General features: G+C 52.5%; 1 protein-coding gene across 1 annotated transcript; it reads right to left on the reverse strand.

Moving 5' to 3' along the window:
* Positions 1 to 27,348, reverse strand: cdk5rap2 (CDK5 regulatory subunit associated protein 2). Its single transcript, XM_035521233.1, has 49 exons — positions 27,170 to 27,348; positions 23,990 to 24,054; positions 23,363 to 23,427; positions 21,962 to 22,072; positions 21,790 to 21,866; positions 21,539 to 21,671; positions 21,241 to 21,422; positions 20,952 to 21,093; positions 20,736 to 20,789; positions 19,087 to 19,221; positions 18,629 to 18,748; positions 18,405 to 18,497; positions 17,660 to 17,878; positions 17,353 to 17,523; positions 16,967 to 17,077; positions 16,735 to 16,872; positions 16,416 to 16,595; positions 15,635 to 15,829; positions 15,190 to 15,360; positions 14,886 to 15,018; positions 14,577 to 14,719; positions 14,328 to 14,444; positions 14,095 to 14,235; positions 13,831 to 13,943; positions 13,459 to 13,598; positions 13,098 to 13,229; positions 12,853 to 12,974; positions 12,605 to 12,736; positions 11,992 to 12,060; positions 11,744 to 11,871; positions 11,146 to 11,542; positions 9,746 to 11,033; positions 8,980 to 9,093; positions 8,207 to 8,606; positions 7,716 to 7,933; positions 7,540 to 7,585; positions 6,202 to 6,392; positions 4,457 to 4,705; positions 4,179 to 4,304; positions 3,976 to 4,102; positions 3,445 to 3,566; positions 2,639 to 2,833; positions 2,341 to 2,400; positions 2,069 to 2,253; positions 1,738 to 1,857; positions 1,484 to 1,622; positions 1,254 to 1,300; positions 1,017 to 1,062; positions 1 to 635 (listed from the first exon to the last, which is right to left on the reverse strand). Exons 1-49 carry the CDS (start codon positions 27,220 to 27,222, stop codon positions 532 to 534), a joined length of 7,959 nt encoding a protein of 2,652 aa, XP_035377126.1. The 5' UTR covers positions 27,223 to 27,348; the 3' UTR covers positions 1 to 531.
* Between the last annotated feature and the right edge of the window lie 102 nt (positions 27,349 to 27,450).

Consider the following 27,450-nt stretch of genomic DNA (forward strand, 5'->3'; position numbering starts at 1 on the left):
TTGAGTGCTAAGAGGTTTTAATACACATGTACCAATCTCCCTCAACCCTCAGGTGAAGCACACAGGTATCAGACGTGCTTATCCAGTAGAGTATAAAACATCATATTAAGAGCATACGGGCAATGAGTGATCGCAAATATTCAGAATTATTAGAAAAGAAAAACAGAAATGCATTAAATACAAAACTAAAAGACATTAAATATTTACAGGAGAAAATCCTTTTTTTTAAAAAAAAAAAAAAACAACAACCCAGAAACAATTACTAGTTAAAAAAATAATATCTTGTACATCCTTTGAGCAAAATCTGTATTTTACGATAAGTGTGCAAATTCATTTTGTGTCTCAAACTGCATCAGAGTACCTTTAAAAGGTAACAAAAAAAGACAAGGAAGAATATTTGTGAAAGCCATTTCTGTTCTACTTCTAACTGGATTAAGGATTAGGGGTTACTCATGGACGATGGCTGAACTATCCCATCCGGGTGATGAGGCTCTCCGACAACTGGAGTGGGAGGAGTCAATGTGTCACTCCTCACTGGATCCCAGCTTTCTGCCAGCGATCAGATGGGGGCGTGGACAATCTCCTGGGGGCAGGGTCTGGTGATTGACTCCTCACTGGGCATTCAGGGTGATTTCCTAGTGGAGGAAGGAGAGAATGACTTTCCAAGGAAACAGGGCAGATGTAAAAGGACTCCCTGCCCACGGCTGTGTACATGCGGCACATGTATATGAGACGGTACGATGGCCCAGCTGAACTCGCACTGGGGTTCTTTAATGTCAGAACAAAAGCAGGTGACATGAGGGGGAAAAACAGGCCAAGGATGGTTTCTTTGCTTAATGAACTGACAATTGAACTATGAGGAAGCCAGGCTTGTGCACGCGCACGCAAATATACGAGGAAGAATTCATATGCTGTGATTCTCTCCACAGTATCATGCAAAAAGCCAAAAACAAACACAGCAACACACCCCATGTCTCGCATGACACACACACACACACACACACACACACACTAACCTTCGACTCGAAAGCCTTCTAGCCCAAAGATGCTTCCATAATTAAACTATAGCAAGTTACACACAGGAGAGATGAGAGATTACCAAGGGCACGCTACACCCACGCTACACCTATGCTACACGTATGTCACTTCAGCTGCTGACAAAGTAAATTAGTTTCCAGCAGCTCCAAGTGCACAAAGCTGATCTGGGGGCCAAACAGAGCTGATGAGGTCACAGCGGCCGAGTTCACACTGACCTCCAGGTTTCCTCTGGCTCTCTTCAGCACTCCGTGAGTCAGCGACACTACGGGAGGAGGGAGAGGTCAAACATGTGGTGCTGTATTACAGGACAGAGGCAAGCACTTCACGACAGGTTGTATCCACGTGTGTGGTCAGGGGTCTGTCTGCTGTCCCGTGAGGACCTTCACACCCTCTCTAAGTGTGTGTGTAATATATATGTATGCGTGTGTGTGTGTGTGTGTCGTACACTGGTCTATGATGATGCGCTCCATGCCCTCTCTAAGCTGGTTGGTGGAACGCAGGCGTTTGACGGCTCCTGTCAGCATCCTCTCCTGCTGAGATAACCTGCTCCTTAAGCAAGAGATCTCACTCCTAAACACGTCCTCCTGCACCGAGAGAGAGAGACACAGACAGACACACACACACAAAATGGGCCTCATCTTAGCATAAACAGAAGCCACCGAGTTCAGCAGAAAACTGTGTACCGTCTGTGTGTGTTACCTGCTGTCTGTGTGTGAGGTCACCCGAGGGCAGAGTTACTCTCCAGAACAGGTTCAACAGTCGTTCTGCTTCTTCTAGGACTAGGAGTATAGTGCCTGATCCATCCTTACAATCCACAAGCTAGCACGTGCGCAGGGACACGGAAGTAAAACGATTTTAAAAGGAGAAATAAGGAGGTATGCATATTTATATGCAGAAATGAGAAGCAGGACTGTGTGTGTGTGTGTGTGTGTGTGTGTGTGTGTGTGTGTGTGTGTGTGTGTGTGTGTGTGTGTGAGAGAGAGAGAGAGAGAGAGAGAGAGAGAGAGAGAGAGAGAGAGAGAGCTCTTACCCCGCGGCCCTCCTGCAGTTGTGTGTCCATAAAAGTGCTGAGCCTCTTGGCTCGGCGGATCTGTTTGCTCAGGGCTCTGTAGTCCTCCACCAGGCCCAGCATGTGACGGCCACGCCCACTGGCCCACAGCCCGTCGCCAGGCACTGACCGTGACGGGGAGCCACTTCCCACGGAGCTACCGCTGTCTACACACACACACACACGTTGCCTGGACTTGTTCCACACGTCCTGCGGAAATGACGACAATTTAGACAAACAGACCCAAAACGTACCATGAGCGGGACTGGAGGACCGCGAGTGCTGGGGGAGTCTCTCTGACTTAACCCCCTCATCTGAGAGAGAGAGAGAGAGAGAGAGAGAGAAAGAAAGAAAAAGAAAGAAAGAAAGGTACATGATAAAAGACCACTGAGGCCATCATTATCGTGTATACAGCTGTGCTTCCTCCACCTACCGCAGGTTTGCAGCTGTTATAGATCGTGTCCAAGTTTTTGTGTGTGTGTGTGTGTGTGTGTGTGTGTGTGTGTGTGTGTGTGTGTGTGTGTGTGTGTGTTTGCATGCCCGAGCCCATACCCGTCGTAGCCAGCAAGTAGTTGATGTTGATGGTGGACGGCCCGTCGGCACGGGACAGCAGCTGCTGCTCCAGTTTGTGTCGGAGTGCCGTGTTGGTCTGGATACTTCTCTCCAGCTGCAAGCGTAGCCTGCGCACCTCACTCAACAGCTCGGTGAGGTCCACTGTCCCGGGCTCAGCGCCCAGGTGCCCCTCGCCTGCACCGCACGCAAAGAATCACATTAAAGCTCCGCTCCAAAGCGGACAGTGACAAAAACCGCAATGAAAATGACAGAAGGCCTTTGGGTATTTTATTAAAAACAAGCAGAGGAGATCGCGTCAGACCCTTCTCTGGTTCTGAATGGCAAATACTACGATCCACAACACCAAAGTGTAAAACTAATCGATACAAAAACTCATTCCCCTGTAAGTGAATCACTTAAACAAGAAACAGATCTGAGATGTTCAAAAGGTGTGCTCCCGTGTGTGTGTGAGTGTGTGAGAGAGATATATCTGCACCTGTGGCTGTGTGTGTGTGTGTGTGTGTGTGTGTGTGTGAGTGAGAGAGAGAGAGGGAGAGATATATCTGCACCTGTGGCTGTGTGTGTGTGTGTGTGTGTGTGTGAGTGAGAGAGAGAGAGGGAGAGATATATCTGCACCTGTGGCTGTGTGTGTGTGTGTGTGTGTGTGTGAGTGAGAGAGAGAGAGGGAGAGATATATCTGCACCTGTGGCTGTGTGTGTGTGTGTGTGTGTGTGTGTGTGTGTGTGTGTGTGTGTGTGTGTGTGTGTGTGTGAGTGAGAGAGAGAGAGGGAGAGATATATCTGCACCTGTGACTGTGTGTGTTGAGTTTCTGATCTGCTCATGCACCTGCAGTTCCACCTGTACTGTCTGCAGGAGCTGCTGAGTGTCTGCCAGCTGCTGCTTCTGGAGTTTACTGTCACACTGCAGCCTACACACACACACACACACACACACACACACACACACAATAATATTATTATACATATGCATGCACAAAGAATTGCTTTACAATAAAGCAGTGCTTTCACACAGCAACCAGTAGCCACTGCTACACAACGCTATGTTGTATAACCACCATTACACTGGTTGTTCTAGTGTGAGAGAGAGAGAGGAACTACTCATTATATGATATCCTCTCATCATTACAGGTTATAAAACATACATAAACTACACACATGCCCTTTGCCACGTTATCTGATACTACACACGTTAACACACTAGTGCTACTGGACCACTGCAATTCTGCCAGAAGTATTGATAATGTGTTTTGAAATTGGGAGCCTGGTTTGTGTGTGTATGCCATGTAGTTTGCGTGTGTGTGTGTGAGTGTAAGTTACCTGTACAGCTTGTCCTGCAGGTGTGCGTGTTCCTGACGCAGAGCATGGCACTCCTTCCTGCTCATCTCCAGTTTGGCTGTGCGCCTGGTCAGAGTGTCTCGCAGACTGTCATTCTCCTTCTGTTTATCTACACACACACACTTTGTTTTTCTTTGAGGGTGCATGCGCGTAGTGTGTGTGTGTGTGTGTGTGTGTGTGTGTACCTGGGTCACTCTCTGCCACCTGCAGTTTCGTCTCTAGCTGCTCACGGAGTCTGTCGTTGGTGCGGATGCTCTCCTCCAGCCGCTGACGTAGCGCACGCGCCTCCAGTAGGTGCTCCGCCAGCAGGGCTGCGAGAGAGGAAGCGAAAAGGAACGGCTACAAATGAGCAAAGTTGATCTATTACTATAGTTTAAAGTAACAAAATCAGCCCTTTGCAGCTCCCGATGCGCGCCCACACACACACGCGCACACACACACACACACACACACACACCTCTACCTGAGCTGATGCTCTTGTTGCCTGCCTGCTGCTGAGGCAGGCACTGTTGCTCCTGCTGCACGGCTGCCGCTGGGCTCTGGGCACGCGTGTGCGCGAGGATGGAGCACATGAGGTCCAGCTCACTCCTGAGGGTGGCATTGAGCTCGTCGCTGCTCCTCAGCTGTCCCTGCAGGCGGCTGTTCTCCCTCTGCACCGCGCGGACACTCCCCCCACCGCTGCCGGACACGCCCCCGGCCGCTGCCTTCATACCTAAAGACACCAGGCAGGGATCAAACGGTGATGGCAAAAGGCATTTGAAACACATTTTTGAAATAGATAGGTTGGTCGTGTACGGCCTGGAGCACACTGAAACGAGGGCCAATAAACACGACACAACCACCAGTCAGTTACAAACGCCTCACCGGTGGCTCAGATCCTTTGACCATAAACTGGACAAAGCTATGGGCCTTTACCTTCCTCGTTAGCAGCTTCGAGCACTTTCCGCCATCTGCCGCAAGAGCGGCCACGTCGTCGCCTTCACTTCGCTCATCTGTGCCAGCATTGGCCTCGGTCGCCCCGCTACAGCTTCAGTTAGCCCACACTCAAAAGCTGGTCACAATTTCGGAATTGGCGACATCTTCAACATTAGCGCGGCGCAATGTTGCCTGTACAGCTCCTAGTCAGTAACGCGATGCGACCAGGCGTTAGCGGAGACGTGTAGCCTGTATGTTAATTCCGCTCAGCTTCGCCCGCGGTACAGCGCATCTGCTGACCGGTAACGCCTGGATTCAGCCCTCTACACAACCCTATAGCCTCCGTGTCCGCTCAGCGCGGAAACCTGAACCTGCCGAAAACAGGACCGAGTTTAGTTCTAACTAGCCTGTGTGTGTCAGAGCATGAACATGCTAGCAAGAAGAGTTAGCCTGCACTAATGATGTCAAACACACACACATACAGAGAGAGAGAGAGAGAGAGAGAGGAGAGAGAGAGAGAAAGCTGGTGTTGGGGCATTATACCGGATAGGGCTGGTGAATAATGCATCTGAGAGAGCCTGTAACAGGATCCCTCCTGGGCCGCTAAACCCAGTCGACTACGACACGCTTAAAGCACTCGGACAGACAGCAGCATGGATTAAGGGAATATAAATGCAATAAGACTCACACAATCTCTACTGGGTGAATAATATGCATATTTAATGGACAAACGGGACATATCACAGGTTCCACACACACACACACACACACACACACACACACACACACACACACACACACACACAGCTGACACAGTGGGAAAAACAAAAACAACGCACTCTTCATTGGCTTCGGTCAATCAAAAGGTAACTCAAGTTCTTTCCTTCAGAGAGGAGATTCTCACCTCACTAGCCCTCTGCAATTACCTGGCTCATCCCTCCATCAACTGCACTGTGGCCTTTTCTCTCTCTCTCTCTCTCTCTCCCTCTCTCTCTCTCTCTCTCTCTCTCTCTCTCTCTGTTCATGCTGTAATGCCGAGAGACACGATGAACAAATACATTGAAGCTCAGACATGTCTATAACGCACACCTGATTTCCATTGAGTACACACATCTCCATCCAGATTTTGTGCAGCCTATGCCGTTATGCCAGTCTTGGTCGAATTTGCGTTCTGACGGCCGTTTCTGGCGAGGCCGCTCTACACAAAGCCGTCATGTCCTGAGCTGGCTCTGTCTGTGTGTGTGTGTGTGTGTGTGTGTGTGGGGGGGGGGGGGGGGGGGGGGGGGGGTTTACCTGTGGTTGTCCTGATTGAGGGGTGTGTGTGGAGAGCAGGCAGGCTGTCCTGCAAGGAGGCGGCGCCATCGTTGGAGATCCTGTTGCTCATCTCCGAGTCCGAGACGCTGTGCATTCTGGGAGCTCCACTGCGCAGGCGCTCTCTAAGATGCTGGATGAGCTTGTTTTTGTCCCGCAGTTCTGCAGAGAGCCTGAAAAAAGGTGCGCGTGTGCCGATCAGTGAGCGCCGAGACCAGACAACAGTGCGCTTGCGAAACCAACCAAGAACGTACGCAGTGACCAGCAAAACTCGCACCACTCCAAAACTAAAAGAACAGTCTCAAAGAGTGGCTTAAATGAAAAGAGGGCAGCCATCCACTCAGAAGAAAATCTGGCCAAATCTGAGAACAGCAACAACAGGGCAGTTTAAGAGATCAGCTCTAGAACAGCCCACACGGAACAGGGCAAGTGACGGGAAAGTATAACTAGATGAGGAAAGAAAACACACACAGCGTAGGGAGAGGGGAGGAGCCAAAGATGGCAGAGCCAACCTCCCCCTCCCAATCAGGTCATGAGAGGGACGCACACGTGATCGAGAGAGAGTCACACGCAGCTCTGCAGATATCCTCGAGGAAGAAGAAGAACTCCAACACAGCCATCTGAAAGCGCTTTCTCCATCATCCCTCTTTTTTATTGAAGAGGAGTAAACGAGGGGGAGGGGAGCTCGGGCCACGCCATGCCACTCACAGGTCCGTGTGATGCTGGGTGACCAGCGCCAGCTCCTGGTTCTGCCTGCACAGATACACGATCTGCAGTTGCCGCTGCTCCCTGTCGCCCTCGAGCTGAGCGCGCAAGCACTGCAGCTCCATCAGCAGCCAGTCACACTCACTGCCATAGTGAGAGCACACACTGAGGCATGAGCATGCAGGGGTACACACACACACACACACACACACACACACACACAGACACACAGACACACAGACACACAGACACACAGACACACAGACACACAGACAGACTATGCCTGGAGCTTAAGCAGTGTGGATAGATCATGTTTTTAGAATAAAAAAAATTAAGGTTATAACTCACTATGATGCAAAGCCAAAAAGCACAAGGGGATGAGTATGAGTGTGTGTGTCAGAGAGAGAGAGGGCGAGTGTGTGTGTGTGTGTGTGTGTTTCTCCTCTAAATCACAATCACACAAACATGTCTGGAACATTCTTCCTCTCAGGACGTACATGGGAACTCTTGCTCTAGTTATCTGGAGGACTGTCCCATTGCGATGAAGATGGTGGGAGACTACAGACAACACACCACCACCACCACCACCACGCTGCTGCAGGCGGAGATCCTCACCTTTGAACCAGCTCTAGTTCCGCCACCTGATCTTCATTACTACCTCCTGGGGGTAGAGAGAGAGAAAGAGGATTATGGGAAAAGAGAAGGCAGATGCATCCGAATCTCGCGCGCGCACACCACCCCCCTAAGGCAAAGCTAACGGCAGGAGCAGGTGTGTGTTCGGATGTCCTCACCATACTCCAGTTTCTCCAGCAGGTCCAGGCTGCGATCCAGCTGCTGCCGGAGGCTGGCGTCAAGGGCAGGGCGTTCCGGCTGCTCCAGCAGCTCCTCCAGGGTGGCGCGGAGCTCCTGCAGCTGCCGGCGCTGGCCGACGCCCAGGACGCGGGACGCGCGGATCTGCTCGCGGAGCTCGCACAGCTCGCGTGCCTGTGCCTGCACCAGCGACTCCACCCTGAGAGACACGCTTCACCCGTCAACCAGCGACTCCATCTACTTTTTCCCACCAACTTTTCCAACATTTTAAAGTTGTTTTTTTTTTTTATTGGTTTTCAAGTAACCAGGAAACAGAATTTCACTTATTCGTCAAGGACAGCTGCTCTCTCAAACAAACACGCTGCATGTGTGATGTACGAGTTTGGTCTACATTTGTCCTCAGTGATGTGGAATTGTCTGCCAACACAGACGGCCTACAACCGTTTAACAAAAGCCAGCTTTTCCTGCTCACCTGGATGGAGAAGCTGACTGGCTGCTGCTGTTGACCATTCGCCCTCTCTCCGGCTCGATGGCGAGCTGGGCTATCCGAGCCTTCATCGCCTGCCTGTCCTCCTCCTCCTCTCCGCCCTCTGGGTCAGAGGTCACGGTCAGACTCTCGGCCGACAGAGACTTCTTCCGCAGCCGTCGTTGAAGGTGCTGGATGACCATGTTCTGACCTTCCACCTGCGACTTGAGCTGCTGGAGTTCCTGGCAGAGGTCGGCGGGGTCGGTGGGCCGCGGGGAGCTGAGGTCCGGTGAGCTGGGGTAGCACGGGCTGGACTCGCCAGTGTCTAGGTTGTCGGCGGAGGAGAATCCTGCCCTGGTCAGGACGGGGGAGGGGGCGCGGTCTGGACGAGCGGTACCGTCCACGTCTGAGAGACAGGGACGCAGCAAGGTCAAGCACGCACACAGGTACGCATCGTGTATTTAATGTTTAGGCCGTGCAACGTTAAAAAGAGAAAGAGAGTCTGTTCTTAGGAAACCTGCATTAGGGGTGCAGTAGACTGAAACCAAAACCTTGGGAAAACTCGCCAGGAAGTGTATTTCTTGCTTTCTTTCTTTTTAAAAACCCAGCCAGCCACCACATGCAAGACAGTGAGAATCAGCAGCAGGTGGCTGTCCATGCTGGCCATGCAGAGACAGGTCAGAGGTCCCCTTACGCACATGCAGAGACCCTGCTCGTCATGCAGTTTAGTCGCGCTCGGTCCGGCCGATGGCGGCGGAGAGCTCCGCCCCCTCGTCTACCTGCGCCGATGCCCTCCTCCCTCTCCAGCTCCGTCTCGCTCCGTCCGCTGGTCTCGTAGCCGAGGTCCTGTGCGTCCACCTGAACCCCCTTATCGTCCCGCTCGCCGGGGGCAGCTAGAGGGCACGGGGCAGGGGTCGGACCCTCGTCACAAACACGGAACGAGCCCGACGCGCCAGTCACGGCTGGGTACCGATATCTTACACACAAACGTGCTGCACTTTCAGCTTCGAGGTCGTCTTGTGTTATAAAGGGCAAGATTTGATTCGGTTTTCAACTTTTATTCTACCAAATTCTCATAACATACAATTATTATTAATTTTGAAAAAATTCTAAAAGTTGTATATGCTTTTGAACTTCTAAAATATTGCAGTTGGGCTATAAGCGCAAACTCCTGACGTGCTGCGTGTGAAGTAACCCTTACGAGCACAGGTCAGAAGAAACGGAAGGGGGCAAAAAAAAAAAAAAAAAAAAAAGTGTGGACAAAACCTCGCTACATTTCCGGCGGCTTGTGGCCCGGCGGCACTGCGTTTCGCGATACTTTGTTACGGCTGTGTTTAGACCCAAAAGCACACTCGTAATCCAGGTTAATCTGACAAAACGTCGACTGCATCCCAACATCCACATGTCTGTTAAAAATAGCCATCAATTCTTACGTAACGTTAATTACGTAATCGTACTGTTAATTCTAACGGTGTTAGTAACTGAAGTCTGCTCTTGTAAGGCTGTGTGGGGTGTTGGGGTTATACGAGCTTCTGTTGCCCTCACCTGTGTGTAGGTCTGGGCGTTGCTCCCTCTTCGCCGCACTCTGCTGCGCGCTGACTAGCTTCTCCTCCAGGGGGCGACACGCCTCCTGCTGCTCCTTCAGGGCCTTTTGCAGGCGTTTCAGATGGCTGCCGTCTTCCGCCTCGACCACTGCCCCTCCTCCGTGGCCACGCCCCTCCTCCCGCTTAAGCTCCTCCTCCAGCTCCCGAACTTTCTGAGCGCGCTCTCCGAGGACCTGGAGGAGCAGCACTAGGTTCTTGTGGAGGTCGAGGTGCGGTGTGCGTCCCCGGCCGGGAGCCGGCGCGTCCGCCTCACTCTGTTGCTGCGGCGACGCCAACCCCGCCTGGTCCCGATGCCCGTGGGGTATCGGGGTGCTCGTCTTCTGCTGCGCGGCACCGGGGACGCGCGGGACCGATTCTGGCCAGAGGGTCCCCGCAACTCCGTTCTGGCTCGTGTCGGCAGCGCCGAGGTCGCCGAGCCCGTCCATCTCCAGGAGGGCCCGGTGAAGCCTGTCTAGATGTCTCTGCAGCTCCTGATTGGCCGAGGCCTCGCCGTCGCCCACCCCATGACCGGGCCCGGCGGCAAAGTTGGCCACGGACTCCACCGCTCTGCCTGCGGCCAAAACGCACTCGGCCAGACGCGGAAGCGGCCCGTTCTGTCCTTCAACGGGCACATCGTCGTCGGCATCCTGCGCGCGCGGGGCACGGGTCCGGTCCGGGTCCTGCAAGGCCTCAACCTGAGCCAACAGGCCGTCCAGCCCGCCGCCCGAATCCCGGGGTTCGCTCGGGCCGGGGGCTGGACCGGTCAGAGGGGCCGCGTCCGGCCGCGCCTTCTCCTGCGCGGCTTCCTGAAGCTCTGCCCTCTCCCGTCGCCACCACGAGTCCAGACCCGGACCGGACCGGCCCAAGCCGCTCTCAGCGTCCAGGCTGCAGGCAGTGAGGTACGCGATGGTGGACTCGGCCGCCCGCAGGGCTTCCGCGTACTGGCCATTCAGCCTGTCCGTCTCCTGAAGCTCTGCCCGTAGCCCCTCCCACTCCTGCACCTGGGCTTGAAGACGGGAGATCAGCTCCTCCTTGTCCTGGCACTCCTGGTTTAGCAGCTCCAGCTGACTCCGGAGCTCCGATTCGGGAGCGTCAGACGCCGCGCCCACCTTCCGGCTCGGCCCGGCCCGCTCCGAGTCCGTCCCGCTGCGGCACTCGCTGCTCTCCTCTGTGTCCCGATCACTTAGCTCTTGCCTGGACGAACGCCTCGCGGGCCTGACCGGGACTGGCAGGCGGGACCTCGCGCATGTCTGCAGGACATCGGGTTGGGAGAGAAGACGGCTGAGCTGGAGAAGGGACGGCGGAAGGGACACTGGAGGACATTTTGAAGACGGTCCCACGGCTTGTGGAGTTAAGACTTACCGCATGTCTCACCATCTGAAACTTCTGGCTTTTGGTCAGCCTGAAGCTTTGGCCACGCCCCTCCTCCTCTTCCTCCTCTGGGCTGTGGGCATGTCTCTGCGAGGCCTCGTGCTCTGCCCTCAGGCGCTCCATCTCGCGGGCCATGCTGACGATCGGGTCCGGGTCGGAGGTCACCCCTCCGCCCGCCGCTTCCCGATGCAGCTGCTCCTTAAGCAGCCGGATGACCTTCCGGTGACCCCGGGCCTCCGCACGGAGCACCCGCACAACCTGGCGGAGGTCGGTCTGGCTGTCGCTCTCTCCGGAGCTTTCCGCACTTTCCTTGGACTCGGTGGCGCAGTCTTCCTTCAGGAGGCCGTGGAGCTCGGACGCTTCCGCACGCAGTTTTGACACCTGTGCCCTGGAACACAGAGGTCATCACCCAAACCGCACCCTCCACGGTCCTCCAACCCGGGCCAAGCGAGCAAGTCTCTAATTGTTATTACTGCTACTAGAAAAACATTAATGGAAACAACAACAACAACAACAACAACAATCGACCGAGGAAACGTTTGCCGTCTGGCCCGTTTCTTGAAGGTGCGCCGTGCTGGGGTTCACTCACCTGAGCTGAGAAACGGACCCCTGCACGTCTCCGGCCTGCTCGCTCTCGCCGCCCTGGTGGTCAGTAGTGTGCGGCGCGCCTCCTCCCCCTTCTGCAGCCTGGCTCTGCGCTTCAGCATCGACCTCCTCCTGAAGAGCCAAAAGCAGGCCAACTGGCAAATTCCTCTGTCATTCCGGAATTTCCTCTCTCTAGCAAACGTCAGGGGTCAACGAGACTGACTGTATCCTGACTTCTAATTGGCCTCTTACCTTTGCGTCAGGGACGGCTCGCGTCCCAGGAGCGTCGGTGGTGAGCGGTCCGGCTGGCCCGTGCGGTTGCTATAGTAATGGGATGGATGGTGACACATGACTTGGGAACAGAAAACGGCATGAAGGAAAGGGATATAAAAGAAGCACACGGTGACGGCAGGATGGAGCGCCTGCAGGTGGTTATGGGTAAGAAAAACAGGCCAGAGAAACAGAGAGAACAGGGGTTAGGGGGGGAGAGAGAGAGAGAGAGCGAGAGAGAGAGAGAGAGCGAGAAACAGACAGAGAGAAACTAATGCACACACACACACGGCTCCTATTGCACACATGGGACCATTCATAAAGTTACGTGACAGAGGACCTACGAGAGTTAAAGGACAAAAGGTGAACATGAGGAAAAAAAAGCTACTGCCGTTGTGTCGAGACTTATAATAACTATATTAAACTTATATCAAAGACTTGTATAATAACTAACTGCAAATGCACTTTTTCTTTTTTGTGAAACAAGCAAGCATTTCCCCCCCAAAATTAAGACGTCCACGTCACCGGATCCCAGGTCCTCCTCTAGAGCAAAGGTGCGCGGGATCTGTTGCCGCTTTAAGGGTGAAGTTCATACCTTGCTGGCAGAGGAGAGGTCAGTAAGGTCAGGCTCTCCCTTCGACTCGCTCTGAGCATTACCCACAATGCCCTTCTCTGCCAGTGCCAGCCTCCTCTCCAGCTCCGCGTTTACAGCCTGCAGCTCCGAGACCTACAACAGGAAAATGGAAAGGAAGAGAAGCAGAAACACAAGATCAAAAAAGAAAACAAAACAAGATCAGTCAAGCGTGAAGCAGAGTGCTAAAGACACTCGTCGCCGAAACTCGCCTTCAGCCTGAGCTGTTCCACAGGCATCTGCTGTAGCTCCGCCTCCAGCTCCACACCCAGCTCCGCCCCCACACATATGCTCATATAGGACGTCTGTTCACCGATCAGACTCAGCGTGCCAACTGGAATGACCACACAAGTGTTCTGATTTTGACTACATTTTAGTGTGCCCACATGTAAATTTGTATTCATCAAGTTTAATTTCGAAGCTTCTTTGGCCATTCTGTGTGTGTGTGTGTGTGTACCTGAATCGTTGGCCTGTCCCACCCCTCCCCCTCTGTTCTGTATCTCGCCCAGTCTGGCCTGGAGAGAGGCGTTCCAGCGCTGGACCTCTTCCAGAGTATCACGCATACTCTCTAGCTCCGCCGGATCCGCACCTACACACACACACACACACACACACACACACACACACACACACACACACACACACACACACACACACACACACACACACACACACACACACACAGGCGAACTGGGTAAAGAGTGCTCAAAGCAGCAGACATACACAGATGGGTCCATGTAAAACGGACCAACATTCTGATTGGCCCTCGAGGAGGTCAGTGGTCAGCCTGTGCACTCTGTGATTGGCTGGTACCACACCTTCTCTCTGATTGGCTCTCTGGATCTCCCTGTGCAGTCGCTCTCTCAGCCCTTCGTTGTCACGGATACCATCCTCCAGCTGCTGCCTGAGGAGGGTCACTGTGGCCAACTCCAGCTGCAGTGCCTGCAGCTGCTGAGCACTGCACACACACACACACACACACACGCACCTTTCCATCCTTATTTGCCCAATTATGTCCACATAGCACAGGTCACAAAAGGTCGTGAACTTGCCGAACACTGGCATTTTAAACAAAGTGCATCGCTATGGCCATCAATACATTAAGCAGGAAAAGGTCACCTGTAACGTACCATGTCAGAATGTTCAGTATAGAGAGTGTGTGTGTGTGTGTGTGTGTGTGTCAGCCTTACCTGTCCTGCTCTTTCACAGCTCTGACCAGGTTGGCGTACAGCTGCTGCTCCGCCCTCAGCACACGGTTTAGCTCCGCCTGCTCTAGACACAGATCACCTAGAGACGGCACCGCCTGCATAGGTCAAAGGCCACACGTCAGAGGTCACCACTTATTCGGTGCGTGAAGACAGTGCCAGTTCGAATCGTCATGAAGGAAGAATGCATCCAGGTGTGTGTGTGTGTGTGTGTGTGTGTGTGTGTGTGTGTGTGTGTGTGAGAGAGACCTGCTGGCTGTCTCCTCCGATGATGGTCCTCTCTCTCTGGGGCAGGGTGCTGAAGCTGCTCTCCTCCCCAGGCTGAGAGTGCCAGTTCCGGGCAGCAGATGGCTGCCTCTCCCCCCTCTTGGTCAAACAGGCCTGGAGCTCCTATGAGGGAACAGCAACTGATGAAGCACCACTCCTGACAGCTCAACACAAACAGGCTGTGTGTGTGTGTGTGTACGCACGCGTGCACTCACAGCAATAATTTCCTCTTTAGTATTGAGTGTGGACGTGAGAAATTCCATGTTGGCCGTTTGACCCTCTAGCTGGCCCTCCAGCTCTGAGACCACGGGCTGCAGTTCAGCTAGAGACATCTACAGCACACACACACACACGCGCGCACAAAAAGGTAAAAATGTTCCGTCTTTTGTTGCAGGTATGCACACACATGCACGTAAAAATGTTCCATATTCTCTTTTGTGGCAGATGTGTGCACACGCACACACCTTCAGCTGGTTCTCCCTCTTCAGTGCACTGTCGAGGGCGTCTGTTTTCTCAGCGAGCTCCTTCTTCAGTAGTACCGTGGATTTCTTACTGTCTACGGGAGATCTCACCATGTTCTCCCCACTGTTCGGCCGAGACAGCTCTGCTATACAAACACACACACGCACAGAGTGATTATTATTACTATTATTGGGGAATTCTTAACCCAGGCAAACAATTTAACAGAGACTATAATTTAATACACAAGCAGCAGCACATACTGGTCTCTATACAACACACACACACGCGCACACACACACACGCTCTCTCACCTTCTCTCTTTTCCAGTCTCTCCTGAAGCACCTCTATGGTCTGTCTGAGCTCCAGCACCTGAGGAGGCAGAGACTCTGACACCTTTACCTCAGCCAGGTGACCATCTCTCTCCTGCCCCTGCACCAACAACTTCTGTAAACACACACACACACACACACTTCACTAAACAGGTAACACAGCAGGCCTAAGTCATGACCCTTTTAATTAGCATTTGAACACAGGCTGAGCCCGCTGGGAGAGTGACAGCCGACAACACTCTCCGTTTATATTCTGAGGTCAGAGCAAAAAGGTCATAGGTCTCACGTTCATGACTGCGTCCTTCTCAGCCAGCGCGGCTCGTAGCTGGGCCGTCCCCAAGGACGCGTCCTGCGTTGCTGTGCCGTTGGGTTTCCGGGCCTCGCTGAGCTGCCTGCGCAGGTCCTGCAGTTCGGCCGCACGGTCTGACAGAGCCCGAGTGTGTGACTCCACACGCTCCTACAACACACACACACACACACACACACACACACACACACACACACACACTCATATTAAAGACCAGAAGCCTTCACTAAGAAAATATAATCGCACACTCAGTCCATGTGCTTATACAGAAATCATTAAAACATTATTGTAACGTAATATATCCTCAGTATATTAAGATCCTGTTTTTATAGGCGTGTTCCTCTCAAGTGCTAGCAAAAGCCTGCGCATATACATGTATGTATACACGTGTGTGCGCGCGTGCGTGCCTGTGTGTACGTGGTACCTTCAGTAGCTGGTCTTTGCTGTTGATGGTGGCCAGCAGGTTCTCCACAGCCGTCTGGTTCTCCGACACCAGCCTGTCTCTGTCCTTCACTGCCTCCGACAGCAATGCCTCCGTCACCTTTAACCTCTGCCCCATGCGCTCTGCCAGGTCGCGACCCTGAGACTCTGTCTGGCTGAGGACGGTGCTGGCCAGCTCCTGTCGGGCAGAGACCGATTGGTCGCATTAACCGCACAAAAGCAGAAAGAGGCGGAAAATCCCGCCTCTCTGGCTTCGTGATTGGTTAGAAGAATAAAAACATGCATGACTTGTCCCTGGCCTTCAGCATCTGGTAGACGCCCTTCGAACGCAAACTGAAGACTTCTTTAGCAAGGCATTGAATAAATACGCACTTAAATAAACGCAACGTTGACCGTGCTCCTGATTTACGCTTGACAAATTACACAGCACGACTTCATGACTCGGTGCAGAGGGGAGTCTTGCCTCCTCGTCTCAAGCCGTATCTCTGCTGTGGGGACGGCCGGGGGACATCCAGTCCACAAGCTGGACAGGGAAGAGTCTTAATGCGTGGTTTCTGTGTGTTTTCAGGGACGGTGGATCGAGTCGAGCGGTACTAGGGGCTCGAAGGCAGCGTGGTGTAGAGCAGGTTTGATTAGGCCTTGTTGGGGTGTGTGTGCGCGCGTGTAATTGTTTAACATGTCTTGACATGCAGTGCGTGTTTATCTGACTCGTGTTACCTTCATGTTTAGTTTTGAGTTTTGCTGTGTGCGTGCGTGTGTCTAACCTCCATGTCTGTAGCTTTCAGCTGCAGTGAGTGCTGGAGTTGCTGTATGATGGCGTCTTTTTCGCGCAGTGCCCTCTGCAGGCTGGCCTCACTCTCCTGTCTGGAGCGCTGAAGGTTCTTCACAGTGTTCACCAACTGCTGCAGCTCCACGTCCTTCTCCTTCAGCAAAGAGTCAAAGAGCTGGAGGAACACACACACACACACACTTTTTCTTAAGAGATGGCCAGTGCAAAAGGTGAGTGTTGTACTGGTTTAGTGTCACTGACTCCTCCCACCTCCTCCTTCTCACTCCCTCTCTCACACACACACACACTCTTACATTGATGGTCTCCTCGTTGTGTGTAAGCAGGTTGTTCAGGCGTTCCAACTCTCTCTCCTTCTCCCTCATGCTTAGCTGAAGCATGTGGACCTCATTCTCCTTCTCCTCCACAGCCACAAATTTCTCATCCAGTGCTTTCTACACACACACACACACACACACACACCGGATTATTTAAGATGATTTAAACTGGACCCAACAGCGACGGGCAGAATGGCAGGAAGTGCTGCACCTCTAGAGCCTTCTCCTTCTCCCCCAGCCTCTCTCTCAGCTTGGTCAGCGTGATGTCACTTCCTCCCGGGGCCCGGTCCTGCTCCAGGTCCCGCACCATGTTCATGTAGTCCTTAGGTAGAGCGGGAGAGAGCAAGATATTTAATTACTGTGGCCTTATACACATACCCATTAGTTGTTAGGGGGCAGGGCCTTATACCCATTAGGGGTGTGGCCTTATACAGATACCCGCTAGCTGTTAGGGGGCATAGCCTTATACCGATACCTGTTCCCTCTTGGGGGCGTGTCCTTACGGCGACACCTGCTAGCCAGTAGGGGCGGTGCCTTACAGCGAAAGAGATAACCATTAGCTCATCCCACACTGCTTGCGCGTGTGTGCGCGCACACCTGTAGCTGCTGTTCTTTGTGCGTGAGGCTGGTGGTCAGGTGCTGGATGGTGCTGTGTAGTTTGTGCTCAGTGGTGCGGTTCTCCTCCTGCTGCTTGTGGCGCTGATGTTCTAGAGCGTTCTCCCGGTCCGCCAACTCACCGTTCAGTTTCTTCAGCTGGTTCTGCAGGTCCTGCCAGGCCGGAACACGAGACCGTCTCACACACACACACAGCTGGAGCCAGTACACAGGAGCTCTGGGGTGTGTGTGTGTGTGTGTGTGTGAGAGAGAGAGAGAGAGAGAGAGAGAGAGAGAGAGAGACACCAACGTTGATGGTCTTGTCCCCTGTCCTCTTCTGCTGCTGCAGTGCGTCCAGCTCCTGCTCCAGCTGTTGTTTGTCCTGGCGGAGGACAGCCAGCTCCGCCTCCTTGCTGTCCACGCTACGCCGCAGACGCTGGGCCTCCAGCAGGGACGCATGCGCCTCCGCCTGCAACCGCGCCAGCTCCGCCTGCTGGGCCAGTAGCAGGGCCTGCTGCTCCTCCGCTCCCTACACACACACACACACACACACACACACACACACACACACGCGCACTTACTACCAACACTAGTTCATCACACACACACACACACACACACACTCACACACACGCGCGCGCACTTACTACCAACACTAGTTCATCACACACACACACACACACACACTTACTACCAACACTAGTTCATCACACACACACACACACGCGCACTTACTACCAACACTAGTTCATCACACACACACGCGCACTTACTACCAACACTAGTTCATCACACACACACGCGCACTTACTACCAACACTAGTTCATCACACACACACACACACACACACGCACGCGCGCACACACGCACGCGCGCACACACGCACGCGCGCACTTACTACCAACACTAGTTCATCTCACACACACACACACACACACTTACTACCAACACTAGTTCATCACACACACACACACACACACACGCGCGCGCACGCACGTGCACGTACACACACACACACACACACACACACACACACACACACAGCTCTACTTGCCTGATATTTTTGAAGCTGCGCTTTGTGAAGTGCTTCTCTGGTCTTGGTAAGAGTCTGTTGCTTCTCCTCCAAATTCCCATACAACTCCTCAATCTGAGAGAGAGAGTGTGAGTAAGTGAATGAGTGAGTGTGCGCCTGTGTGTTAGCGGAGGCCTATATGGCATTGGGGAACAGGTTGACACCCTGCAAACTCCTGCGTGTGTGTGTGAGTGTGAGAGAGAGACCTCTTTCTCCTTCTCCTTGAGCAGGAGGCTCAGGCCCTGGATGGTCTTGTCTCTCTTCAGTGCGTTCTTCTTCTCCACAGCCAGGTCCCCCTCCTTCTGTTCCAGCTCGGACGACAGCGCCTGGGTCAGACGGGACACCGAGAACCGTCACCTCCTCTACAACCACGAGGACCGTCCCCTCCTCTACAGCCTAGTGCGCGCGTGTGCGTTTTAGGGAGTTTTTTAAATGTAATTATTAATTTCCATGGGGAAACTGAGCCTCCACACACACACACACACACACACGCGCACTTACTACCAACACTAGTTCAATCCATTTGTGGCAGTGCGCACACACACACACACACGTTGAGGGAGAACAAAGCGTCATTCCATCCAGGAATTTAGATGGCAACCTTTCGGTCCCGGGCCTGCTTTTCTAACCTTTAGTTAGTCTGTGTGTGTGTGTGTGTGTGTACCGTGTTCTCGCGGTCTCTCTCTTCCAGCCTGTGTAGAAGTGTCTGGCTGCTGTTCTTGGCAGAGCTGAGATCTTCACTCAGCTGCCTCGTCATCTGCTGCAGCCTGTTCAACTCATCCTGCTTCAGTGAGCATGCCTGAAACACACACACACACACACACACACACACACACACACACACACAGAGTAATCCCCGTCTTTGTGGAGGATGGAAGATTTATTCGGGTCACTGGTGCTCACGTGCGTGTAATCTGCTAGCTGAGAGTCCTCCTACCATACCCCCGCCCCCCACACACACACGCCGGAGCATCCCTTAGCCGCCTCGCAGTAGCTGAATGTGGCTACTTTCCTCTGCTTGAGAAGGGAACTTGGCTTTGGGTTCTAGAGGTCGTGGGTTTGACCCCAGTTGATTTCTCCTGGTACTGCGTCACTCGACAAAGCAGTCAGTAGCTGAGAGCACGTTGCCGATTGACTGAGGGTTAGGGCTACGCTCACGCACCCACAGCACGACCCACGTGCCGTCATAAACTCCGGAATGTCATCCCAAAAGGGGCTCGGTGGCACGAACGGGGAAAGTTTAAACGACGCGTCTGGATTTCCGCCGAGTACAAGCCGCTCACAGACAACCGGTGTGAGCTGGGGCTTCCCCGCATGCCAAGAGGGTTGCCTTTCTTCTTCCCGTCCAAGATCACGCTGGTGGCTCGCGGTTTGTGTTCCGAGGCACCTGCCGCAGGACGTACGCAGCGAGCGGCACTCGCGTGGATAGTGAAACTATGACGTCCTTGTTCCTCTCAGTGATGCTGCCATTTAAGACGGTTTGATCCGAATGACACCTTCAGCCAAGTGGATGCAACTGAGCTTCCCGTTGGGCCAGACGCTGGAAACAGCCCCCAGTGGGGCAGCTGGTGCTTAGCAACGAAGTGTTCTGTCGGCGAACACTGGCCCACAGCAACGGCAAAACAAAAACACTGAAACGTTACGTGTTTTGTGTGAGTGTGTGTGTGTGTGTGTGTGTGTGTGTGTGTTATACATGCAACAGCGAAAGGGGAGCCCGAGCCAGTGGGAGAGGGTGGGTTTGTACCACCCGGGGTCACAGCCGGGCAACGGCTCAGATAACCTTGCCACCTTGTTAGTGGCTCACTGAAGGACGTGGGGATGTTTTTTGGGGGGCACAGGAACAAGATCCATCACCATGACAACACCAGTGACGCCACGGGGGCAGCCGAATGCAAAGACACACAGAAACAAACAACAATAACTAGAACTTGAAAATAAACAAACACAGCATTAAAAGGTGGAGCAGAGCCGCACCCAGCAGGGGTAGGACGCGTGCGTCCCAGGAGGTCATGTGCAGGGCAGGCGGAGTGTGTGTGGCCACTAACAGCTGCCACCCGCTCACAGCTCCACCTGACAGGGACTGACAGGTGGCCCACTTCAAACGCACAGCCCTGGGGGGAGTGTGTGTGTGCGGGGGCGTTCTCAGACGGTGTGGTTGGGTGGGATCTGATAGCTCTTAAATTTCCTCTGGGAATCAAGGCACTCATGTAATGCAGCCCTGTGATGTAAGCGCTAAGGGAGCTGAAGTCAGCCCGTGCTTCGCCCCAGTACATGTAAGCACGCACGCGCGCACACACACACACACACACACACCTGGTTATTTTTCTCCGCTTTGCCTCGCTCGTCGTCCAACTCGTCTTTCAGAGCCTGCAAAACCCAGAACAACGTTAGTGTACAGGGAGGGTGGGGTAGGGTGGAGTGGGTGGGTGGATGTCAGTTAAACTGATGAGCTACTAAAGAAAGGAAGAAAGAGAAAATAAAAGCTTCAGAACGTGAACCGCGCCCAACCAGCCACGGCAACAAACTGACCTGTAGTTCCCGGTCCTTTTGACCAATCAGAGCGCTGAGCTGTGTCAGCTGCTCTGTGACTGGTTGCTCAGGGCACTTCTTCCGAAGCTCTCCAATCAGAGCCTCCTGGTTTTTGATTGACGCCTGGAGACACTCAATCGCGCTGCAGACAAAAGTGTGTGTGGTAAGTAGAATCACCACCACAACAACAACAACAAACAGACATGTAAGGGGCCAGAGTGGAGCAGCGTGGTACTGCAGACGAGGTTTGGCACCCGGGACCCTGATGCAGACCGGCAAAATTACTCACCCATCCTTCTCAAGCACGGCCTGCTGCAGCTCGCGGACCTGCCCAGGGACAGAGCCGGGACCGCAGGAGGGCTGTGATTGGGCGGCGGCTTGGAGCCCTTTCTCCAGGCCCAGGCTCCTCAGCTTCTCCTGCTCAGCGATGGAGGCCATCTTCTCTACCTCTGCTTCTGCAGAGCGGAGAGACTGGGGGGGGGGGGGAGAGAGAAAAGAAAGAGGGAACAAGAGGGAAAACAGGAGATTTAAAATTGCTGAAGTTGCAGGAAGGTGGTTATCAATATCTTTGCACAGTGCGTGTTTACCTCTTCCAGTTCACTGATCCTGGCATTGAAAGCATCCCTGAGTGAGTCCATCTCTCTCTGGGCACGCTCTCTCAGGGCACGCTCTCTCACACCCTCTCCTGAGTCTCTACTGGCCAGACTCTCAAGGGCTTTCCTACACACACACACACACACACATATTAGTATATGTCTAATTTAAAAAGTTAAAATCAATAGATGTCATATCTAATTCTGTGACAAGATGCCTGTTGATTGACATGTGGACTGCTTACGAAGCAGACACCAGCAGGTCCTGTTTCTCCGCAAGCTCCCTCTTCATGGACTCCACCTCCACCTTTAACTCGATGTTCTACACAGTCAAAAAACAATGACATAGGTCCTTAATATGTGTGTGTGTGTGTGTGTGTGTGTGTGTGTGTGTGTGCGCGCGCGCACACACAATACCGTTTTGTAGATGTCTTCAGTAGAGTCATCACAATTGCGCTGCACACGCTCCTCCAGGAAGTAGATCCTCAGCTTCAAGTTGAAGTTCTCCTTCTTCAGAGCTGTAATTTGCTACAAAGACACAAATGTTTTTGTTCTTTTGTTTTGGCCATGATGCACGTTTAAAAAAACAACCACATTACTCATTTTAAATCATAGTGAATGTTTATGGAACCGTTATGTGACCTTAGCCAGGATTAGGACATTTTGTTATGCATAAACATGAGACATGCAAATGAATCGGAGCACAGTTAGACCGCAAAGAAAGGTGGGGGTGGGAGATCTGGCGTGACTAACAGGGTGTGTGTGTGTGTGTTTGTGTGCGAGCAGACAGTGGCTTAGTGTGCTGTTCCAACATCTGGGGTAAGGGGGGGAGGGGTGAAGGAGAACCCCTTCAAGAAGACAGAAAGAGAAACTAAGGGAGAGAAAGAGAGAGGGATGAATAGGAATAAAGAGAGATGAGAGGGCTAAGAGAGACCAAGTTAGAGACATGAAGAAACTCAAATATGTATTTTTAATGGCCACTGCTTGTGCTGGAGAAGAACGTTTCCCCCAAAGAGCAGCAGCTTTCTTACAGTTGGGGTCTAGCCATCTCCAAAGGTCTGTGCGCGCAGAGCGGGTCTGTAGCACGTCTAAGAGCTCAGAACCAAGACGGGGTTGAAATGTCACGAGCCAAAGTCTGACTTTCCGTTAACGACCCCAGCCAGTTTCACGTACAGGGACTCGTGTTGCATTTTCTAAGAGTTCGGTGATTCATTGTTGTCCAACGCCATAACTCATGGTTCTGGCAAAACAAATGTACCCGTATTTGGGTATATTTCATCTGAACTGACCTGATCTGAGAGAGCGAGCAAGAGAGCGAGATCGATCTAATCTGATTTGGCTCTCGGTGAAAGTCCCATTCCTCCACATCTTCCCAGCACCTTACATCCCAAATACACGCTGCGCAGGAAACGAGCGTTGCCGCAAAAATCGCTCGGCCACACCGGCAACTCTCACAGACCTCAGTCGGAGCAAGGCACCCGGTCAGCGCGTGCTACCCGGTGCCGCTCGGATGCAGCGAGCGGAACTGGGCCGTGGGGCTTCAGGGTCCTGAGTGAGCGCGGAGCGTGCTTACGGGAGGGGAGAATCTTCCGTACGGGGCCGTACGGGGCGGAGGAGCCACCCTGCATCTCTTGGAGTGAGCAGTTTGATTGGCCGTGTGATTCATCACCCCAGCGGTCACAACGGATGTGCGCGAAAGTCAACGACGACAGCACAGAAGCAAGAGCTCCAGCGCTTCAGCCCACCGGGCGGAGTCGCCGTGACTGACAAGTGAGTAAGTCCCACCCCTGGCTTTGGGCCTGGCGAGCGCTCACTTACGTTCTCGTAGTCCTTCATGGTAATGGCTTTGGCTGGAGACATCTTCTGCCCTGGGAACATGGAGACTGCAACCCAGCGGAGGAGTGGGAAGAACAAACAATGAGAAGAGAGGCATCGTATAACATCCGCGTGTGTGTGTGTGTGTGTGCGCGCGATCCAAGTAGACCTCTGTCTCTCTCCATTATTGGACTAAAAGTGAAGTGCGTTTTAACAACTACCTTTGGTTTAAGATCTTCAGTGCAGAACAAGTCTAACCTTGTGGATGTCATATCAAAATCCTTACATTCTTAAAGAAGCTCTGGCCTGTGTGTGTTTGATAAAGGAGTGCGCGCGCGCGCACACACACACACACACACACACACACACACACACACACACACCCTTAAGATGACATGGTGAAGCAAGAGACGATAACGTTCCTGGTGTCAGGTTATGAAAAGTGATCTTCAGCTCACTTGGACCAAGACAAGAGACCAATGTGAGACAAAGATGGACATATCACTATGACAATACCATGATATCTGCTAGATGGCTGGATTGTATTATAGTGTCACTCTAATGTCACAGTAGTACATGCAACGTGTGTGTGTGTGTGTGTGTGTATGTGTAAGGGAGAATCAGCTGTACCCGCCACGTTGTCCATGCTGAAGTCGTGGCCGGTCAGAGAGTCCGGCAGCCTAGATATACTGCAGCTACACAGAGAAAACAAAACACCAATGGGGGAGGTTACACACACACAAACGCACACGCAAGTGCGCAAGCGCTACACAAAGAGGCAGTCACCAAAGCAAACACACAATTATGAACACAATAACTCATTCAACACAACCACTTTAAACCAGAAACTCACACACAGAGCTACTATACATAAAACACATTCAAATACTTTATTCACCTATTAAGATGGCTTTTATAATGGGCTTATTTATATAACCTTCTCACATGTAGAGAGAGGGAGACACAGAGAAACACAAGGCTGTTCCTTTTATGTTCCTCTTAAGAGTGCTGTGGGGGATACTACTCACAGAGCAGCTTAAGAGTAAACGTGGTGTGTGTGTGAGAGAGTGAGCATATGCACATGTTTGCATGTTCAAATGCCTGTATGGCTTTGGGACTCTCTGCCTCAAACAGGATTTCTCTCATTGCGTGTGTATGTGCGCGCGCGAAAAAGAGCAAAAGAGAAAGAGCGTCCGCGCAAGACTTTCTTTGCGCAGACATCAAGTGTTTCTCTTATGGCGTGGCTGCATGGGGTGTCTGTGTGCGTCTGAAATATCAGTACTTCCCCAAACGACTCCCTTCCCTGTGTGCGCCCCTCCCATCCCGCTACGGCAAGCCCCGCGGGACACGTTATGACAAGGTGAGCCCGAAAATCTAAGCGCGTGAGGGCCTCACACACTGCGACTTGACAGACACGCCCATATCGCACATGGTATTCTAGACTGACGCAGGCTGTCACAACACGCTCCTCACCTGCCTTCAGCTACAGTTCCCAGTGGCATGGCTGTGCCTCAGGGTTCATTTCTAGCACCCCCCCCCTTTAGGACTTTAACGCTCCCCAGTGCTTACTAGGCCCAGTGGTTCACTCCAACAGACTCGGTTTTCATTGCTCTGTTGACAGCACAGATCGATCTGTTTAACAGTCCACATCTGTCACAGGACGCCAAGTGGTTTGTGAGAGACTAGCGTGAAAGATCAGCGTGGGGATTCAGATCTCACTGCTGATAGATAGAGTGTTTCAAATCTCACGTGTCTGTTTATAACCTTGGTTTTAATTAGACTGGCTGTCTCTCTCCCTCCCTCCCTACTTCCACATCATCACAAGCCTCCATCCACAACTCGGCATAAAAGGTGCTGAAACGCAGCGTTTTCGCAGTTACAATTCACACGCTCACTCCGTTAGCCACACTGGTCTCCCGTCTCTTCCCAAATTCAGTACAATTTCTCTCAACCATCAAAAGATCAGGGTGAGGAAGAGCAGGGTATGATAGATGAGCCAGCAGGTGTGTGTGTGTGTGTGTGTGTGTGTGTGTTGATATAATAACTAGGTTAATACTTTACAGTCCTTTCCCACAGAACTTTGTCTTGTGCCAACAAGCTCAAGCGACCATAAAAACAACAACTAAAAATTATGTTAATAATGAACATTAATTATTAGAAATAACACTGCTAGGCATCCTTGAGCCCAAGAAAGGTCCTATAAATAGGACTCCTTCTAATTAATCACCTGCCACAGTCTGCGACTTCACCGCGCTGCCAAAAAGCCCTACCCCATGCTCCACTGGATGACACTTAAAGCAGCCTGTTTACCACACGAGTGCCCCCCGGCTTGCACGCTACCTGTTCACACGTTCCATATCAACAGACATGCAAGCAGACACACAGCACGAAACAGATCACTGGTGAAGGCAATCGTTCGGCTCCTCTCCAGAGGATACCTCACAAGGTCAACAAGCAGCTGCACAGCACGGAAACACACGAAGGCACGGTTGGTGTGTTTCCTGGTGGGTTGCTGTTGTGTGTGTGTTTTATTCATGTGCCTGGTTGCGGATGGAACGGAACGGAACGGAACGGATGCAACCACTCTACCCCACACCACCCCAACAACAACAACAACAACTTCCTCTTCTCACGTTCGCAGCTCACACGCATTATATAATCCATTCGTCTCAGAACTTAAGAGTCGTGCGACGGGATTCAAACGGCGTACGTTACCACCCGTGTGTCCACCTGCGACATAACGGGGACGTGACGCGCGGCGTGCCCGTCCGGAGAGCGCGGACCGACGGCCGGAGCGAAGCTTCGGATAGTTGCGTCCGAAACTACAGACGTAAAGCGTACACGTCGGTCCTGCTCCGGAGGACGGCCACCTACCTATTTAACGCCGTCCACGGGCGGGTCCCCAAGCAGGGCAGCTCCGCCGCTGCCGCCGTCCCCCGTTACAACGGCACAGGAGCTACTCATCCGCGCGGTTACGAAAATAGCAGGAAGGCAGGCAGGCCGTCGTTGCGCAACGGGACGGATAATTTGTTCCCGCCTCCTAAGTGACAGATAATTGTAACTTGAGCGATATGTTCTCATTTTATGCCGCTTCCATTCGCAGACAGATAAATACGAGCGGGCATCTTTTCAAAGCCTTACCACATGCAATAACGCGTTAGCCCGACGGAGAGACCAGTACGCCAGCCCACATGTCCGTTACTGGTGTAAGTGGGCATCACGCTGAAGTTAAGCGGTCCGCATTCAACAACATGACACAACGGAAAATACAAGTCACTTTGTTAGCCAACTTGCTAGCTAAACACGAAAACGTCACTAAAATGTTCAGACGCAACTTTTTAAGTCAGCGAGCCAAAGCTGCTACGCAACCGAAAGGATCCTGGCAATTTAGGTGGCGCATGTGAGCTACTTTAAGTTCAAACCGTCCATCTATTTAGCCATAAGATCAAGCAAGCGAGCTAGCTCGCTCGTCAGCCAATTCGTCCAGCCAGTTTTAGCTTCGCTAGCTAGGCTAGCTAATAGCTCTGATTGCTTCCCCACTCCATGGCTTGCTGGACAGCCCAGGTAACGTTAGCTTGCCAGCGTCGCTAGCAGACGGGCCAGTCAGCCTAGCCACAGCCACCTGGCGAGCTACTCTTTCTCTTCGCAGCGCCCGTTTCTCGGGCAGGCGACATCGCTACAGCAGAAATGCTGCTAGCTTCAGCTCGTTAGCTTCACAGACCGAGGCATCCTTGTCTGGTACTCACTGGGCGCCTTTTATTTTTATTTTTATTTTATTCAAAAAAAAAAAAAATTCTGCAAGGCACTTACCTCCCATTGATATCAAAAGGCAGCGTTTGATCTTCTCCCACCACCGAATCCATTTCGGCAAAAAATAAAAAATAAATAAAAATGCCCGCTTCGCCGCCAGCTGAAGGACGAAACAAACCGCGTTTGGTTTTCACTCAGCGAGCGGCGAATTTCAAAGTGGACGTTGGTGCCGCCATTTTAGAATACGTGACGTCTCGGCGCGCGTCTTACAGCGGCTCTCTCGAACTTAGTCTTTATGCTCTTCATCTTTATGCTCTTCATCTTTATGCTCTCCATCTTTA

This window comes from Electrophorus electricus, chromosome 22 (assembly GCF_013358815.1).
Source record: "Electrophorus electricus isolate fEleEle1 chromosome 22, fEleEle1.pri, whole genome shotgun sequence".
NCBI classification, from domain to species: Eukaryota; Metazoa; Chordata; class Actinopteri; order Gymnotiformes; family Gymnotidae; genus Electrophorus; species Electrophorus electricus.

Excerpts from the sequence above, each read along its gene's own strand:
- cdk5rap2 (XM_035521233.1), bottom strand. The coding sequence starts at position 27,222 with ATGGATTCGGTGGTGGGAGAAGATCAAACGCTGCCTTTTGATATCAAT. Across the intron at positions 7,934-8,206 it reads CAGTCAGCTTCTCCATCCAG|GGTGGAGTCGCTGGTGCAGG; the intron begins GTGAGCAGGAAA and ends CGTGTCTCTCAG. Across the intron at positions 636-1,016 it reads AGAAGGCTTTCGAGTCGAAG|GAAATCACCCTGAATGCCCA; the intron begins GTTAGTGTGTGT and ends TTCCTCCACTAG.